General features: G+C 39.8%; 2 protein-coding genes across 4 annotated transcripts in view; one reads left to right on the top strand and one right to left on the bottom strand.

The window, feature by feature from the left end:
• Nucleotides 1–5419: 5419 nt before the first annotated feature.
• Nucleotides 5420–11044, bottom strand: nherf4b (NHERF family PDZ scaffold protein 4b). 3 transcript variants are annotated; one of them, XM_068721400.1, is made up of 12 exons: nucleotides 9191–9836; nucleotides 8951–8978; nucleotides 8571–8608; nucleotides 8280–8344; nucleotides 7982–8193; nucleotides 7697–7901; nucleotides 7457–7593; nucleotides 7103–7307; nucleotides 6813–7009; nucleotides 6485–6694; nucleotides 6152–6364; nucleotides 5420–6059 (listed from the first exon to the last, which is right to left on the bottom strand). In XM_068721400.1, the coding sequence occupies exons 4-12, from the start codon at nucleotides 8299–8301 to the stop codon at nucleotides 6024–6026; spliced, it is 1437 nt and encodes a 478-aa protein (XP_068577501.1). In that variant the 5' UTR covers nucleotides 8302–8344; nucleotides 8571–8608; nucleotides 8951–8978; nucleotides 9191–9836; the 3' UTR covers nucleotides 5420–6023. The 3 variants fall into 3 exon arrangements, with proteins under 3 accessions (XP_068577501.1, XP_068577499.1, XP_068577500.1); XM_068721398.1 differs by lacking the exons at nucleotides 8571–8608; nucleotides 9191–9836 and adding an exon at nucleotides 10969–11044; XM_068721399.1 differs by lacking the exon at nucleotides 8571–8608.
• A 5868-nt stretch (nucleotides 11045–16912) lies between these two features.
• Nucleotides 16913–18160, top strand: part of cltca (clathrin, heavy chain a (Hc)) — a 31187-nt gene continuing 29939 nt past the window's right edge. Inside the window, exon 1 of the mRNA XM_068721269.1 lies at nucleotides 16913–17201. Within this exon, the coding sequence (XP_068577370.1) occupies nucleotides 17160–17201 (42 nt within the window). The 5' untranslated portion in view covers nucleotides 16913–17159. The remainder of the gene's footprint in view (nucleotides 17202–18160) is intronic.

Below are 18160 nucleotides of genomic sequence, written 5' to 3'. Positions count from 1 at the left end.
TCCTGTTCCACACCTTCATAACCTATCAGAAGGCCAACTTGCATCCCCTTCATGGCTGCATCCATGAGCCTTGAAAAGCAAAAATAATAGCGTTTGACCTTTTACATCTTTAAGTACATATGCTCTACGAGCAGTGAGGGAAAGTAACTAAGTGCATTTACTCAAGTACTCCACTTAAGTATAATTTTGAGGTACTTATACTGTACTTGATTATTTATATTTTATGTCACTTTCTACTCCACTAAATCTTAGAGGTAAATATTGTACTTTTCACTCCATATATTTCATAAATTTAGTTACCAGTCACTTTACAGATTTTTATTACAAAATAGCATCTACATATATACACAAACATTTTTCATTTTGAAATGGGCAATACTGCCTGAGCACTTTTAAGTATATTTTGATGCCAATACTTTTGTACTTGTATTTAAGTAAAATTTTGAATGCAGGACTTATACTTGTAACAGAGTATTTCTTCCACCACTGTCTACAAGGCTAATTCATGTCATGTCACCACAATCCTCTACAAAGCAGAAAACTCATGCCACCAACTTCCCAGAAGTGTTCAGAAATGAACATCCGGTGCTAAAATTGTTCTTCGGATGTTCGCAAACTCCCCTTTTTTATTTATCTATGAACAGCCTGTGCTCAAATTGAGGGTGACGTTCCTGCTCTAGTAGAGAGGCAACAAACTTGTTACCATCATTATACAACCTATAGGATCATATGTTATTCCATCTTCACATGACTACACAATGATGCTGACTTTGCCATTGGTCATTTTAAAAAAAAAGAAGAAGAAAATTCAGATTCCTCAATAGATCAGAGGGCCTACACATAATATCTGACAACACAATTATGTTAAAATGCATACATGTAACCAGTTCTGCATTAAGGAAATACATAATGTCTTACAACACACATCCTGATGACATTTGATGGATCTTTGGATATGTAATGTGGGAGGCCAAGCAAAGCATCAGTCCTTCTCCTTTCATTTGTGTCCTACAAGTCCGAGAAATATGCAGTGAGATGAAAATGTTGTACAACACATAACAAATAGTGCATCAATCAATTTACAAATAATCAGCCTTACATCTTACTCAAGGCAGTTCAAAATGTCTTTGAGTGCCTGCTTCTTTCTAGATATGGTTGCAGCTTTGTAGCCTCCCTGCTGAAGGAGACCAAAGCCTCCTGTGTGGCTCAAGGTGAACAGCAGAAGATGAAGACTCAAAAGCTCCAGACTGCTCTGATGGCAACCCAGCAGGAGCTGAAGACTGAATGTGACCAGTGGCAGAAAGCCAGGTCGACCCACCTGGAGATGCAGACAAAGGAGAACAAGAAGTTTGCAGCTGATCATCTCCACTGGGAGCAGGAGAAAGCCTCCCTGCTACAGGAGAACAGAGCCTCCTGTGTGGCTGAACTTGAACAGCAAAAGATGGAGAATGAAATGCTCCAGACTGCTCAGATGTTCGAAAGAGACCAGACTTCCCAAGCCCAGCTGGAGGAACAGAGAGCGGAGATAAACAGGATCAAAGCATCCCGGAAAAAGACAGGTCTGTTAGAAACTGAGTGTTTCCTTTGGCAGCAGGAGAAGTCTTCCCTCCAGGCCACAGAAAAAGATCTTCAGAGCCAGATCACCAACAAGCAGAAGAAGAAGAAAAAATGGTACAAACTCTTCTAATGCCCGGCTCCCTATTTCAATGCTGAGGGTCAAGACTTGAGTCTACACTTGTGAAGTGAAGTGATTTCACTTGGTGTAAAACTCAAACTAGCGATTTTGACAGTGATTTGCCTTCAAACCCTAACCCTAACCCTACGTCCCAACCCTAAATAATGCACACTCAACCCACCAACTCTGTTATGTTGTTCATTCTGTACACATTACATCTATTGCACTTCTGTCCATCCAGGGAGAGGGATCCCTCCTCTGTTGCTCTCCCTAAGGTCTCTTCCTCTTATCTCCCCGTTAAAAGTTTTTCCTGTTCCAATGTGAGGGTTCCAGGACAGAGGATGTCGTATGTGTACAGATTACAAAGGCAAATTTGTAATTTGTGATTTTGGGCTATACAAAATAAATTGAATAGAATTGTATTGAATTGAATGTGTGTGTTTGAATGAATTAAAAATTTAAATTCATAAAAATTATGTCATGCTTGTAAATCATTGTTGATTGTACTACTGTCATGTTTAATATTTGAATATGTAAAATACATTTTGATGTAGGGACAATCACTGAACATTACTTTCTTCAACATTTTGCTGGTTTAGTACGAGTCTAAAGTGGTTTAAGAACTTATGGTAAGAAGGTTAATTTAATGTCACAGCACCTTTCAAACACAGCTGCAATTCAAGGTTTTATGGCAAGGAAATGCATTAGAAAGGTTGATATATCCAGCATCCAGCAGCAGAAGTGAAGGCTGTAAAGCCCCGCTGACAACATCATCAACTCAGTCTGCAGAGACCTGAAGCCCCGCCTACGCTGCTGCACAGAGCGCCAACGCTTTTATATTATTAATTATCGTTAAGAATTTATTTCTTGAGAGGCATCGATACCGAAACATATTTGTGATTTCAGTCCAAAAGTGACTGAAATAGCTGAATCAGCTCTCGGTGACGACATGCAGATCTGGTATTGGATACCAATATTTAAATATTATATATAATATATATATATATATATATAAAACAATTCAGTACATTTTCATCTATGTATTTATTTGTCTAATTTTGTTTGTCAAAGTTAGGAAATCAATGTTTAAGTCAAGCCTGATTTTGCCTTAGACATACAATAATGATCTTAGGAACTTCCACACAGTGAGACATACAGCTTATTAATCTAACACTGGTGTCAGATCGGACTCAGTATCGGCTGATACACAAAGCTCAGGTTTCATTATCAGTATAGGGACGGAAAAAGTCAGATCGTTGTATCTCTATTTATTTATTTGTATATTTCATCTATTTATTTTTTTACTGTGTTTATTTATACATTTATGTGTTTACATATGTACATTTAAAAACTTAGGTATCATATATATATATATATATATATATATATATATATTAGTGCTGGGCAACGATTACAATTTTTAATCGCGATTAATCGCATGATTTTCTGCAATTAATCGCATTGTTATGCGCAAAGTTCAATAATGAATTCAAAGTGTATTGCGCACTTTTATTTTAAAAGTACTGCTATATGAACAAAAGTGCACATTTGGTTTGCAAATACTTTAAACAAATCAGGTTCTTAACAGCAGTATTCCCTTTATACAGAAGCAGTTATATTTCTTGTACTATCTGTGCTCAGTGTGCTGACTTTATTTGAAACGTTCCACTGCTGTGCAACATGAATAAAATGTTCCGCGCACTTTTCAGCAAAATGTCTGTCTTCTGTTTTCATGACAGTCAGAGCATGTGAATGCAGCTCCCACTGTTCATCAATATAATGCACAGTAACTCCGAGGTGATGATGGTTACCCGGCGATGTCCAGTAGTCTCCAGTGAGAGCAACAGTTGGTGCGCGTTGTAATGCCGTCGCTTTTGTAGTCCTCTCCTTTTCATACAACTTGTGTATTCTTCTTGAGGGAGGCTCATACGTGCCGTCATTCGTTGCAATCCTAAGAACGTTCCTCAGACCGACATCTTCCACAATACTAACCGCCTGCAGTTTGTATCTATTCACTTCTCTGTGGCATTTGTTAGCTTGTCTTGCTTTTGTTTATCTATACTTCTACGCTGCATCCAACGTAGTCTGCCGAAGCCTCCCTCCACCGTTTGTTTGATTGGGTGATTTGCTGGCATCAACAGTGTGTATTGCATTTAGACTGCGTTAATGCGCGATAAAATAATTGTCGGCGTTAATTAATTAATGCGTTAACGCGATAATGACGCGTTAACTTGCCGAGATAAGGCTGTTCTCGGCGGGTACCGTGAGCCCTGAACCCCCCCGGTGCTGCTTTACTGCCGGCCCCGCTAGCATCTCTGAAATCATTGGAGCATACTTTTAAATCGGCTGAATCTTGACAAACTGACCACAGATTTGATGCGTAAACAACTAATTTCTCGTCTAAAAACATCCTAAAATTACTTTCAGTGACTCAACAATAGTAGTATTTCGAAATTTCAACTTCCGGTTTTCTCCTCCGCCATTGTTCCCTGTTGCTGGTGCAAAATTAATTCTAGGATATTTGGCTGTCCCAAGTACACCGGAAGTCGTTGCATTGCAAGCGGAAGTTTTACATTTACCTGCCTTCCTGTTACACTACAACAACTTCCAGCCGTACCGAAATGATTTTACACGCACACGCTCAGATAGCCCTCCACACTGAAGTAGGCTATCTCCTGTGTGCTTGGTGTGAACATTTTCAGTGCATGTGTGCTTGTTTTCAGTGCGTTTGTGAACCCGTTTTCAGTGCATGCGCACACATTTTCAGTGGGCGTGTGTGAACATTATTAGTGTGTATTAGGGGTGTAACGTTTTATTCTGAACAATGATGGACCTATACCTAAGTGACCCAGCTTCTTAGCAACACATAAGCATAAAAAACAAAAAGCTGCTTCTTAAAAAATTAAATGTAGTATTATCATTATAAATTATATGTTTGCATGGCGTAGGTAACATTTGAACGTTTCCAGAATTTTAATACAATTTGATTTTCACTTTGCCTACAGTGTTAAACCTTATAAATCAGTTACAGAATTCAGCTCATTAGAGTGACGTTAAACAACTACATTTTTGTAACATGGCCACTAGAGGGTGCAGTGAACTGTATTGCAGTATTGTTTTCTTTTTGTTTGTTTGATAGTTCACATATTTATTGAAATAGATAATTGTCAATAAGAGGCATTTAAATAGAGTTAAAAGTATATGAGTGGCAGACATTTTATTTAAATAGTTATCCCAGTTATAAGCTTTGGCTATTCACCAAGAAGATTTGAGGTATTAATTTATGAAACATTCCGGTCTACCTTTCAAGGTTGCATAACTGGCAAATGATGAAAGCAACAACTCACAGACTCACATTAGAATGGAGAGGACATGATCCATCTATCAGATCACAAATCAGCAAAGAGCTCCACCAAATACCACCAAATGATATCACGGTCAAATGCACTTATAATAATATATTAGGTCAGATCAGTTGCATCAAAATCTTGGGTTATGGTTAAATTTTGCTGAAACATTTACTGTGCACATTCTCACTTTTTCATTTGTCTGGAAACTTGAATCTCGTCATGCTTTCGTTTATTTTCACAAGGATCGATTATGTGTTTGTGTTATGCATTCGGCTCGATTATATTCAAGTGGTAGGTGAATATTCAGAAACACAGATAAAATGTTGTACAACAATGTTCCCCTTCACTACTATATTTGCTGTTAGCTTTAAATTCTCAATAAACAAACACTCTGCAAGATTTGTATATTTAATGTTTTATACTTAATACTGTACGTAAAACACACAACCCTTCATTCCAACAACAACAATGGAATTATTATACAACATAAAGGCAGTACCAGTTTTTATTTTCAGTTATCACCAGTACTTTACATTACTGCTGATCAAAATGATAACTTTTTAGATCTACAAATGTGTTTCTAATTTTACAAAGCCACTGGTTTCCATTCATATTTGCACAATAAGAAATATAGTATAGATTATGGTCCTTTAAGACGTGGAGCATTTTATTTTATTTTTATTTCATCTGATCTGCCAAATACGGCAATTGTTGGCTAAATGTTTTACATCACTGGATGTATAATACACTACCAAAATACATTTGTATATCTTACACAAATACACACTACAACATTTCTTCAACTGACGTCATTGCAGTTTCATTTTGCTTATTTTATCTTTCGGATTCCGTTATAAAACCTAATTCGATTAAAGCAATCTTGACCAATGTAATAATAATAATAATAATGTCTGGCAAGTTTTTCTTCATCAGTTCAGTTTGAATTGTCTTCAGTAGACATATGGGATAGTTGAATATCTTCAGAATGTCTTTGACGCTCACAAAGATGATATTTCATAACTGTCTTCCTCCTGCTGAGATACAAACAAGGATATATGACACTGATGAATTGATAAACGTGTAAACACATTATGTGGTAGATAACATCTTTTTAAAAGTTGTTTACCTCACTGTCACTGACATCTCTTGGTGTTTCAGTCTGCTTCAACTTGTTGTAGCCAGTCTTCTCCATGACTTGTAAGGAAAGGAAATGTCCTCCTTCCTTCACAAGCATAATCACATCCTCCAGATGCTTCTCCTCCACATTTTGTCCATTGACTTCCATCACCACATCACCATCAAGTAATCCTGCACTCTGCCCAGGGCCCCCAAAAGCAACCTACAGGGAAAAAAAAGCTAAATCTATCACCACATTTGACCATCAATAATAATATCCTGGCCTGCTCTCTTCTAGTTCTTTTTGCCTCAGTAACAAGGTAATGTTGTATTTCATCCTTACCTGGCTGACGAAGGTCCCAGGACCCTGTGGGAAACAGCCCAGGTTAAAGCCAAACCCCAACGGCCCTTTTCGGAGAGAACAGTGCCTGGGCTTGCACAAGCCACCCACTTCCTTTTGTGGTGACTGCTCTGCTGCAAAGGCAGATACGCTGCTCTCCTTTTCTCTCTCATCAGCACCATCCTCAATAAAGAGAAGAGGTGACAGACCCAACTGCAAAGTAAAGCAAAGAAATGGTAAACAATGATCTTTATCTGGATGTTAGTCATGCTCAGCTATGGTTTAATTAATTTCTTTTGAAAAAGACACATATCCAGAAAGCGATGCCCACCTGGGTGTAAAACTCCAGCCCCTGGAAAGTGATGGTGGTGAGGGAGACCTGTTGTCCACTCAGCCTCACTCTGTCCACAATCTCCTCATGCGTCAGTGACTCCACTGACTCCCCATTGACCTCCAGCAGCCGCTCTCCATCCTGCATACCTGCCTGCTCTGCTGGACTGCCAGTGTTCATCTTACGCAGCACATGAACTATTATTTTAAAAAAACACACCGATATTTAAGTGAAAGACTTGAGTTGAGAATGCCTGTGTTTGACTTTTTGCCCTCTTTTCGTCCTCTCACATGTGCGTCCCGAAGGCACCTTCTCCTGCCGAAGGAGGAAGCCGAACCCCTCAGGCCCGGAGACCAGGTGCAGCTTTCTGGCCCTGTGAGGTAGGTCATGTGGAACCGCCATGGTGGGCAGGATGGGCATCCTCTGTTGCATGTAGTTCTTCTCACTCTCACCATCGATCACTAAGATGGTGATGTGATCCCCACATTTTTTCATCTACAGCAGAACGTTATTCATGACTGCTAGACAAGGCTGGTCATGATGACTTCAATCTTGTAACGGTAAACACCAAAACAAAGTACAGCAAAACAGTTGTGACTTTACTTTTTTTAAGTGTTGATTATGAAAACAGGTTGACTTCGTACCATCCTGCTGAGTGCAGAGTGTGTGAGGCCGGACACCGTTGCTCCGTTCATCCACACCAGGCGATCTCCCTTACACACCGTTGCCTTCTCAGCTGCACCTCCCGGGACCAGGCTCACAGAGAAGCAGCCTTGCTCTCCTACAGAGCACAAACAGGAGGAGCCACTGAATAACACACGCCCTTCTGTTGGACATCGAATCTCAAATCTTGGACTTGTCGCAATTACCAGGGGCGGCGTTACCTTTCACGGGCATGAAGTTGATGCCAAAACCTGAGGCTGGATCCCTAGTGATGTGGCAGAGTCTAGGAGGTTTGCGGCCCTCCCCCTTGTGAGCTCTGGCCAGACCTTGGAGGTCTTGACCTCGGGATACAGCCTGCTCATACTGCTCCCCATCCAACACTAATAAACATAACTGCTGTCCACTTAGCCTTATTTTCCGAGCCACCTAATTCATTAAAAAGAAGAAACAGCTCCAGTTAGAATCAGTCCTTCTGTCACTTTAGTAATAAAGGAAGATCAGCTTACCTCAGGGTGAGAGACATCGTCAACATAGCAGTTGTTGACTTCCAGAAGCCTGTCTCCATCTTGAAGGCCGCTACGCCCCCCCACCCCTCCTGACACTACATTTCTGATGATGTGACCCTGGCGTCCTGTCTCCACCCGCAGATGGAAGCCATAGGACTCCCCTTCCTCTTGTTGAAGGACACACAGACGCGGGCTGAGTGTCCACACAGAGTCTGAGCCAGGAAGAGAGACAGAGTGACGTCAGAGCAGAGTTATCTCACGGTCTCGTACACAGAAGATATTTTAGAAATGCGTCTACCTGTGTCTTCTGTGGTGACCATCACTGGGTTGTCTATTCCCTCTTTAGGATTAAATGTAAATTTACTGCAAAAGGAGAAGTTAGAAACATTTGACTGAAGTTTTAGTCGCAAACTAATGAATATTAAATGTGATAATTTGGTAGGTATAGGAATATAGAAAATCAAGGGCACTATTTTACTTTTGTGTATGACCCTCTAAATTTAAAGTTTAAGGATATAATGCATACAAATGCCAAATTTCAATGAAAGTAATCGGTCAATTCCATCAATTACAAATAAATTACACTTACTGTGCATGTTAGTTGCACAGCCTCACCTGTTATTATCACTGCAACGACAGCATTTATTTGTGAACAGCAGGTCTTATCTTGGGCCCAAAGTCTTAAAGATTACTATGTTCCAAAAGTCATCATGCCAAGCCAAGTCAATCACAATTTTCAAAGTTTACGACGAGCTGTATATACTTAGATTTTGGGGGAGACATGAATGTGTAATTTTGTATTTCAGGGTAAATGTCCAACTCTGCTCTACGCTGTGCCTGATCATCTTAACATTGTTATTTAGTAGCAGTATAGTGTCCACGTTTAAGTTTGAACTGACACTGAAATAATGAGTGCATCTCAAAAGGTATGAACATTGGAGCAAACAATTAAAGGACAAGCAGACTTACTCTGTCCACCCTGTGATTTCCACCAAACCTTGAAAAACAGATATCACATGGATTTAATAGCTTTAGCAGGATAACATTCAGGTTGTGAAATTCAATATTCACACATTTCTGTAATTACCATAGTTACACAAATATTGCTACTCATACCACACACCCAGATCAGATTTTTGCAAATTTAGCAACTTGTTTCAGACATGATCATTAACTGTCAAACATGATGGTATATTAATCTGAACTTACAGCTCTGTAAACGTCTGCGCGTCTCCGTCTACTAAACTGTGTCAACTTTACAGTAAGATTTGACGTTTGAGCCTCTGATGACATAGCAGCTGACTTTAAGTATCAGGTAAGAGGCCATAAACCCGGGGTTGACTTTATGTAATTATCTTTAGTCTTTGGCCTCTCTCAAAGGGGAAGGAATCAAAGAACATTCAAAACCTTAACGTTGCAAATGTCCAAAGAATATGTGACAGGTAAATAATCAAAACATGGCAAGGCCTGCAGGCAGTCAGCATTTTTACATAAGTGGATTATTGCATCAGGACAATTTAGATTAGATTATTTTGTCAGAGAAAAATATACTTCAGCCCTCAAAAACACTGTTTTTTGTCATTTCATGGGTTTAAAAAATAAACAAAGGGATATGACTGGCACATTTATTGAACAATTTATTCATTAATTTTCATTCCTTCTTTTCTAATATCCAGGTTGTGTGCCGCAGGGATCCATTTTGGGCCCTGTCCTGTTCACCGTTGGTGTAAATGCGGTTGTCTCTTCTGTGTCTAAGAGTAAAATTCACATTTACACAGACAGTATTGTTTTATACTGTTTTTCTGATTCTGTTCAATTAACCATGAATTGCAACTCTCCTTTGATGCCCTGCAAGATGCATGTGTTAATACTAAATTGTTACTTAATGAGAATAAAACACAATTCTTGCTATTCTCCAGATGCAAATATATAGATTACAATAATATACTGTGTATATATTTACACTCTGACTATTTCACATTGAGAGAGTCACAGAATACAAATATGCTGGCAATTGTCTAAATAAGAAATAATTCACATATAAAATATCATGTTGAAAAGTTGTTGATGAACTTATTGAAGCTTGTTGTACTGAAACAGAAGCTGCAGAGAGAGGATTGTTGAAGCAACTTTGCTCCCAGATCTAGACTACGGGGATGTCAACGTGCAGCTGCCTCCAGGTTCATTGCTAGTGATCATTATAACATTCATTGCAATCTATATGATAATGCTCGTCGGCCGTCCCTGTCTGAAAGAAGTAACACCTTGTGGCACTTAAATTTGCTCATCTCCATATCGTGGCTGTTAGCAGGAGCACAGCTGACGCAGTGAACCGCCACTGTCCTCACACTGCTTATCAATTTAGTTCATCATGTCAGTGACACTGAGTCCGTGTTGTGCTGTCACAGTGTAACATAGAAACCAACTGTTATGATAATGCAACACAATTAGTAACTCTTTGCCCCCACAAGAATTCCATCTCTCACATCACATCTCAGTAGCTGAATAGCGTATACCACGGACTGCTAATGCAGAAAATAGGTCACTGTTTGCTTTTCCCGACCATAAACCTTCTTTTTAATGTCCAAGAGCATAGTGGTCCTCTATATAAACACAAAGACAAGCTGCTGAAGCTTGATAAGCTGAGAGTTTTGACTTGTAAATGCTGATCACAATTAGAAATATCCTTTTTTTCTCTTTCTATTTAGCACTTTCCGAACGGATGGATTGAATTCAAGCAATAGAAATTAAGTGTTGTATTCAAAATCTATATTTCATCAGACATATAGGCAATGGTTGGTTAACTGCAATCTCAGTTTGATCCTAAATGCACCACAGTAGAATACAAAGAAAGCACAAGCATGAGAAGAATTTTAAGAGGAAAAACATATCAGGATGAAATTTAAGGACAACATGGGTAAGACGGCTCATATGAGATAGCTGGCAAACAAAGATTAGGAAATGTCGAAAGGTTTTACGTATATTACCTGCACTTGATCTCATCTTGTGTCTCTTTCCCATGTGGTCAGCAGTCTCCCACAGAGGGATGGAACAGAGGGAGTGCTGTAAATCCAAACATTTATTTTAACCACAGAGAGACTCCTCCCTTCGAGGGATACCAGGCTTAATGTTTAATCTGTGTGTGAAATTTTGAGTACACACATTTATACGTAAGGTCTGAATTGCATTGCACTGTGGACTGCAAGTCCGAAACACACAACAAGGTCGTTCCCTTCTGTTCTGTTCTTGTTACTCTGTAAAAGTTAGAGCTCTCTGTGAATTGTGGGTACGACGTCGGTGCCATGTTCCCATGACAATTACACCCAGGACTGACTGTCGGTGTCAAGGCCAAAGCCCGGTGACAAGTTGCACAAACAGACCAACAAGCCAATAAAAACAACAGAGGAGTGATTTACAGTATATTTCGGTAGGTAGAGCAGAAGGGGTGGTGCAGATGAGCACGGTGAGCATGACTAAGAACTGAATGACAGGAAACGCAGAGAAAAGGAGGGTGTTGAGAAATCAAAACATTCTTGATCATATCTATTTCACTTGAAGGGTTCCGGGAAGCCATGCCACACTTAGAGACACAGCATTGAAGACCTTTTGAGTTCATTGTGATGCATTTTTCAGAGAAAGATTAAAGACAGTCAGTATTCAACAGTTGGCCCTTGTGTTTATCTGGATAAACAGGAGATACGAGGTCAAAGAGATAACTTCCAGTATCTTTACTTGCTGGAATGCTGAATCAGCATTCCAACAATCACTCTAGAATCTAGCTCTTTTGTTTTATTGAAACATTTAAAAGTGTAGCCCTTATAAGTCTCACACATTTCACTTTTCATCAACAATCAATACATCAAAACATGGATATTTCTATGGTCTTTCAGATGATGTGCCCATTGTTCAGGTAGAACCTTCCCTGTGTTATCACCAGTTGTGGCCAACAGTGACTCTTTCAGACACAGAAACTCAAAGGTGATTCTCATCAGTCAATTAAACATCAAACAGTTTCTGCCTGTTTTTGATTGGTTTATCACTTTTGAGTTCTTTATGGAATCTCTCTCTCTCTACTTTTCAAATTATTAACAGATTCAAATCTTTAGATGTTGAATCTCTCTGTGTCTCTCTCTCTCTCTCTGTCTGTATGTCTCTGTCGCTCTAATGCTCTGTGTATGTGTGTGTGTGTGTGTGTGAGAGAGAGTCTGACTCTCTCTGTGTCTGTCTCTCTCTCTCTCTCTTTCTCTTTCTCTTTCTCTTTCTCTTTCTCTTTCTCTTTCTCTCTCATACTCAGGTCTTGGAGATTTTCTGTAGGAAATGCATTTTTTAGTGTTCATATGTATTGTAGTCGTTACTTTAGTTTAGACCAATGCAAGTTGTAATGACTGACAATGACTAGTAGAGCTTTGTGAGGTGAGAGTCTGCTGCAATTCAGGGTGAACTTGAGTCAAACTGGCATTGCCACCTTTGAGCATGGCAACAGTTCAGATGCTGTTATGGAAGTACTGCATACATGGATTTGGTCACAAAGTCACAGAAGTTGAAGAGGAGCATGCTGGTAGAAGTGCCACCCCGAGTGCACGGTCCTATAGGCCCAGCAGGTGGCACTGCGCAGCATCTCCTGAATAATCTACTGCCAGAAAATGACATTACTCGGTGTACTAATACCACCATGAAGTATAGACATTCATTGATAGGGGACTTACAGTTGTCCCCCATTAAACTGCACCAAAGCATACAGTTCTGATGATAATGTCACACATAAAACACACATTAAAGGGCCAGTGTGTGTGTGTGTGTGAATAGAACTATATTTTCATTAGTGTATAATCGCCCAATATTTAGACTCATTGTGTTTGGGTTAGCCTAGAATGAGCCCTTCATATCTATAAAGGGAGTTGGTCTTCTTCACAGAGTCCGCCACATTGCACCACCATTTTTCTACAGCAACCCAGAACAGACAAACCAAACACTGGCTCTAGAGAGAGCATCATCACCTGAAGGCCACCGTAGGTTCTCTGACACGTTTGGAAAGGGAGGAGTGAGGGGAGGGGTGTTCAGCTTGTTGTGCAACCAGACCACGAGATGAGACTAAATCCCACACACTGCTGGTTTAAAACTGTATCCAAACCAATAATGAGTAATTGAGGCCTCGGCCCACTAGATGGCAACAAATTCAAAATTAAATGTGTATTCACTGAAAACAATTTGACCATTTGCATTAAAATTACACATAAATTCAATTAGAAATGTGAAAATTGTATTTGTTGTAACTTGAACATATTCTAGTATTTGTAACAAGCCAAGTAAAGCCCTAAAAGTAGTGCTAATTTTTGGGTACGATGAGGGTAGCTGACTCAGACATATATTTAACCAAAGTGCAAAGACAGCAACAAGTCCAAACGTTGGGCAGTTCACCATCCAGAGCTTAATTCAAAATGATTTCATTGGTCCCTCCTCGGACTGGTATTTGTGACCAGTGACAAGCTATTCTTCCTCTTGCTTGCAAGGTGCAAAGGTCCACGCACAGTCAATTAGTAACTTCCCCTCCACTGACATTCAAAGGTTAGGCTCCAATATACTACGAGTTTGGAAAAAATGAATGTGTGAGTGTTTTGCATGTGTGTGTTATGGTTCTACTTAGACAGACGAAATATTTACGGGTTTACAAGACTGGTGATATAACCATCCTCATGTGACAATGAAAGAGGGAGAATGTGATTGAACTTGAACCTGCTAAATGACGGACAGAAAGAGAGAAGAAATAATAGACACTGTATGTTTCTACAGTGTGTTTGTGTTATAGCCCCTCCTTTCTTAAAGTAGAGCAGGGAGAATGTATGTGAGAGAGAGAGAGAAAGAGAGAGAGAGAGAGAGAGCGAGAGAGAGAGAGAGAGAGAGAGAGAAAGAGAGAGAGAGAGAGAGAGAGAGAGAGAGAGAGAGAGAGAGAGAGACAAGCCAATAGGCTTCTAAGGGACTTTTCAACCCTGGTTCCGGATCCATGTGTCAGTCCCGCTCAGTCATCCCTGATGGGATCCTCCCAGCCACAGGAAGACACGGAGCTCCCATCTGTGCCTAAATCCCTGCCAAAGCACTGGAGAGTCTAACGGTCAGAAATCTGTAAAGGAGACAGTTACCTTTTTGTGAGCATGACCCGGTTTGCTGCACATATCTCAAGTCCGAGCAAGACTGCTCCTCTGTGGGCTCTTAATTGACTCGTACCTTGAATAGAGATGGGGACGTCTCGTTAGAGAGCCTGAAGACGAAGGCAAAGGCTGCAGAACCACTAGCGCTGCCCTTCATTTTGCATGGAGCCTGGGGCTAAGCTCAGCCTCAGTGGGCCTGTGTGACATCCTTGCAGAGAGTCCAAATGCCACTCTTTTATCGTGACACACATGGCTTCTCTGTTAGTGTCTGAGTCTTGCGTTTCCTTGGCCCGTGAATCCATAGCAACAGCAGCGTGAATGGTCTATTCAGGACGGCCTCTACTGCACCCTCTGCCTCTGAGACTACATACGCAAACAAATTGCACAGTTGGTTTGGTCCAGGTTTTTTAGACTTGGTCCCAGGTGGAAAAGAATGCTCGTCAATTAAATCTAAGGAAAAGAAGAATAGGAAAACTGTTGTTTATGCTCCACTAAATCCTCTGTCGTCTGAGCAGTGACTGGTCTCCTCTCCTAATTATTATTATTATTATTATTATTATTATTATTATTATCATTTCTTTAACACAAATATGACAATGCAGGTTTACGATGCAGAAATTCCTTCTTGAACTATTTTGTAAATTATATACCACACCCCCAACACTTCCCCTCCACATTTGATTGTGAAATGTTTCGGTCTGTTTTTTGTTTTCTTCTTCTTCTTCTTCTTCTTCTTCTTCTTCTGTTTTTCTGAGTAGTTTTGTCCAGAGGGTCATTCTGGATGGATCACAATCCAGATGTTGTTTGGCACTGATGCTATTGGGACAATACATTATTATCACGCGACAGAAAACAGAAAAAGTTAACATCATCCATCATCGCAAGGAATTTCAACATAATTTCTAACCCAATCTAATAACATTCAGCGTATGTTTTTGAAACTAACTTGATTTGTTGACTATTATTGATCTGCAATGGAATTGTCTGGATGCACAGCACGGACACTGGTCATTTGAAAAAATAGCAGCTAGTGTGAATGAGTCCTGATGTTGCCAATTAACAGTTAAAAAATTGTTCTCTAAATAAATCTGGAGCGTTTACACCTGATATACATGTTCATGTTATTTATCCTAAAAATACTTTGAACAATGCACAAACATATGCTGCTTGCAGCAGATTTTTGCCATGTCTATTTGGCTGGCGTCTCTATACCAATGTTTTTTTAACAAGAGGATTGACTTCATTTTGCTGTTATTATTGGCTGGATATGAACGCAATGAAACATGGTGTAAAAAATGTGTTCCTTAACATGCCCCTCTATTTACCATAGAGACAAACCACTATAATCTTCTCAGTCGACCAACATGTGAGGACAACTTTCTTTACAATGTGGTCTATTTTATATGTATATGTATCTACATCATGGTGGCCTTGCAGGGGAAAGTACTGCATTCCCCAGGCATCGTGATATGTGATTGACAAATGCCATCTACTCATTTTCTTTAGTAGCCATGATTGCTGGCTCAGCATAATGACATCTCTGCTAAAAGGTCAGTTTGTTTGAGGAACAGTTTTCCCCCCCCCCCCCCCCCCCCCCCCCCCCTTTCCACTCCTTCAGCATTCTGTTTTACATTGAGCAATAAAGTTACATCCTCTGCCAACAGAAATTGTGGATGTAAAATAGGGAAATGATCACTTGGGTGCACACTCCACCCAACATATATTGCATGATTCTGACCAAAGCACGCTCTACAGACATTGGTTAAGATGTCAATATTCTATGGAATTTCACTTTTATTTATCAGATTGTCTTGAGGAAATGACATGGCGCTCTTTTTATTTTTTTACATTTGAAGGCAAGGCAAGTTTATTTGTATAGCACATTTCAACAACAAGGCAATTCAAAGTGCTTCACATAAAACCATTAAAAGCATCAAAACATAATGCAAAAGAAAAGGAGATTTAAAAACAATTAAGAACATTCATTGAAATATTAAAAACAGTCATTAAAACACTAAAAAGTTAAAAACAGTGCTGTGCAGTTTGAAGTAACATCTCAGTGTAAAAAATGGCAATCTAGTTATCAAAAAGTAGCTTCGTCATCATATGTTGCTTTGCCTGCTAGCTTTTAGCTTAATAGTTGGTGTTGGGAAACTATGCAAGTAAAAATCTGTCTGTATATCGACCTGTGTATGTTGAAGGACATTACAACACACATACAGCATAGACACATTTATGTACAAAACGTTTGTTGCCAATATGTCTGTTGAGACCATCAGCGTTGAAAGTTCAATTCCTTTAAAATAAATTGTCTAACATAAGGATGAATGGTGAATTATGATCATCTGATAATAGAGGATGTCAAGCATGCTGACTGGGAGCATATGCAAAATAATTTAGATACAATTATATGGTTATTGAGAACAAGATAAAGTTGAATATCTGGCTTGAGTTCAGAGTGTTCTGATTGGCTGAGAGGAACAAGCGTACAATACGTAGGACTGACGTTAATTTACAAAGACGAATGATGTGGCAAAAATCAAAGGGCGAATAGAAAGAAGTAGTTCCAGTTTCACATTTATTTTGTTGTATATTTGTATGTCCAGGTCTTGTGTCACTGTTTGGTCATTCAAAGACAATATTAAATGTATTAAATATTTCTAAATGTACCAGTGAAATAGTGATTATACACGCCATGATGCACTTTTAAAAAGTGTTACTGCGTATTCATCCGCCTCTCTGAGTGGACTTCCATTTCCGGGATGTTTTCTCTGCAGACCAACCTCCACCGCCATTGCAGGTCCAGGGAGTCGGTGTAGTGGCAGTCAGTTGTTAGCCAGGGGAAGACCGCAAGTAAACAGTTCAGGGGCGAATTAAAAAGTACCACCACACCGACAGCAGGTTTTACACAAGGCTTACTACTAATTAATTTGGACTTTAGACTAGAATCCCTCTGGCTGTCCGGCTAGGATCTGAGAGAAGAAGCCGTAATTTGTTAGCATTAGAACCGGAGGAGAGTGAGAGGACCCGCCATGGCTCAGATCCTGCCTATTCGCTTCCAGGAGCACCTGCAGGTATGTGGATGAATGAATGGTTGAATTGTTTGGTAAAGTTATCTTTCAGTCTTAATCACTGCGATATTCCGAGTGGCTCAAGGGACTTTTCAAACGCAAGTTAAGGATTGCTAACAAGCTGAGTTAGCTAACGCGAGCTATGCTAACTAGCTTGGCAGGGTGGATGACGTTTATGTTAGTTAGCATCTAGCCTTCTAGCTAACACTTTGACTAACCACCCTGGTTCGTGATTTACGTTAAACGACGAAAGCATGCAACTGCAATGCACAAACAAAAGGTTTATACAAAGGCTATCGAGTCGTAATCATAAATGTTGCGTGGTCCCAGCCATTTCTTATGAGTTAACGTATAACTATCGGCAGTGAACATATTCTCAGAAAAAGTGTTCTCAGAGTAACGGGACACACTGCTATACTATTAGTATAAACGGGCACTGTCGATGCTTCTTTAGGGATAATTGTTACATCTAACATTATACATTTAATTAATTAGTTGTTCATTATCGTATCGTACCTGCACTGACCTGGTTGAACCGCAGTTCGTACACCACTTCCCATATAGTCACGTGACAGCTGAACGTTGAGTAAAACATTTACACTTTTACAGTTAACCTACTTGTTTAGCGTTTACATCTATTAAAATATGCATTGTTGTGTAATGTTGAAAGTGATTATCCGACCACAGGAGGATAATGACGTTGACAGGTTGTAGATATGGTCACCTGATGTGTTGACATGTCGATAGCTGTCTGACTAACGTTAGCCATGTTGAAGTGGGCCCAGGCTCATCTATTCAGTAATAATGACTTCTGTCAGGCTTACTCTTCCTTTTGATGTGGTAGAAACAAAGCAGGTATCACACACGTCTGTAATACTCGAAAACAGGTGGTTTCCTTCATGTGCAGGCCTCTGCACTATATGGACTGAGCTTGCTTCTTGGTTTAAATGGCCACACCTTTA

The sequence above is a fragment of the Cebidichthys violaceus genome, unplaced genomic scaffold, assembly GCF_023349555.1.
Source record: "Cebidichthys violaceus isolate CVI_PGR_0920_01 unplaced genomic scaffold, fCebVio1.0.p SCAF_27, whole genome shotgun sequence".
Lineage (NCBI taxonomy): Eukaryota > Metazoa > Chordata > Actinopteri > Perciformes > Stichaeidae > Cebidichthys > Cebidichthys violaceus.
Note: the sequence above shows the minus strand (reverse complement) of the source record. Positions and strands in the feature narration are given on the sequence as shown.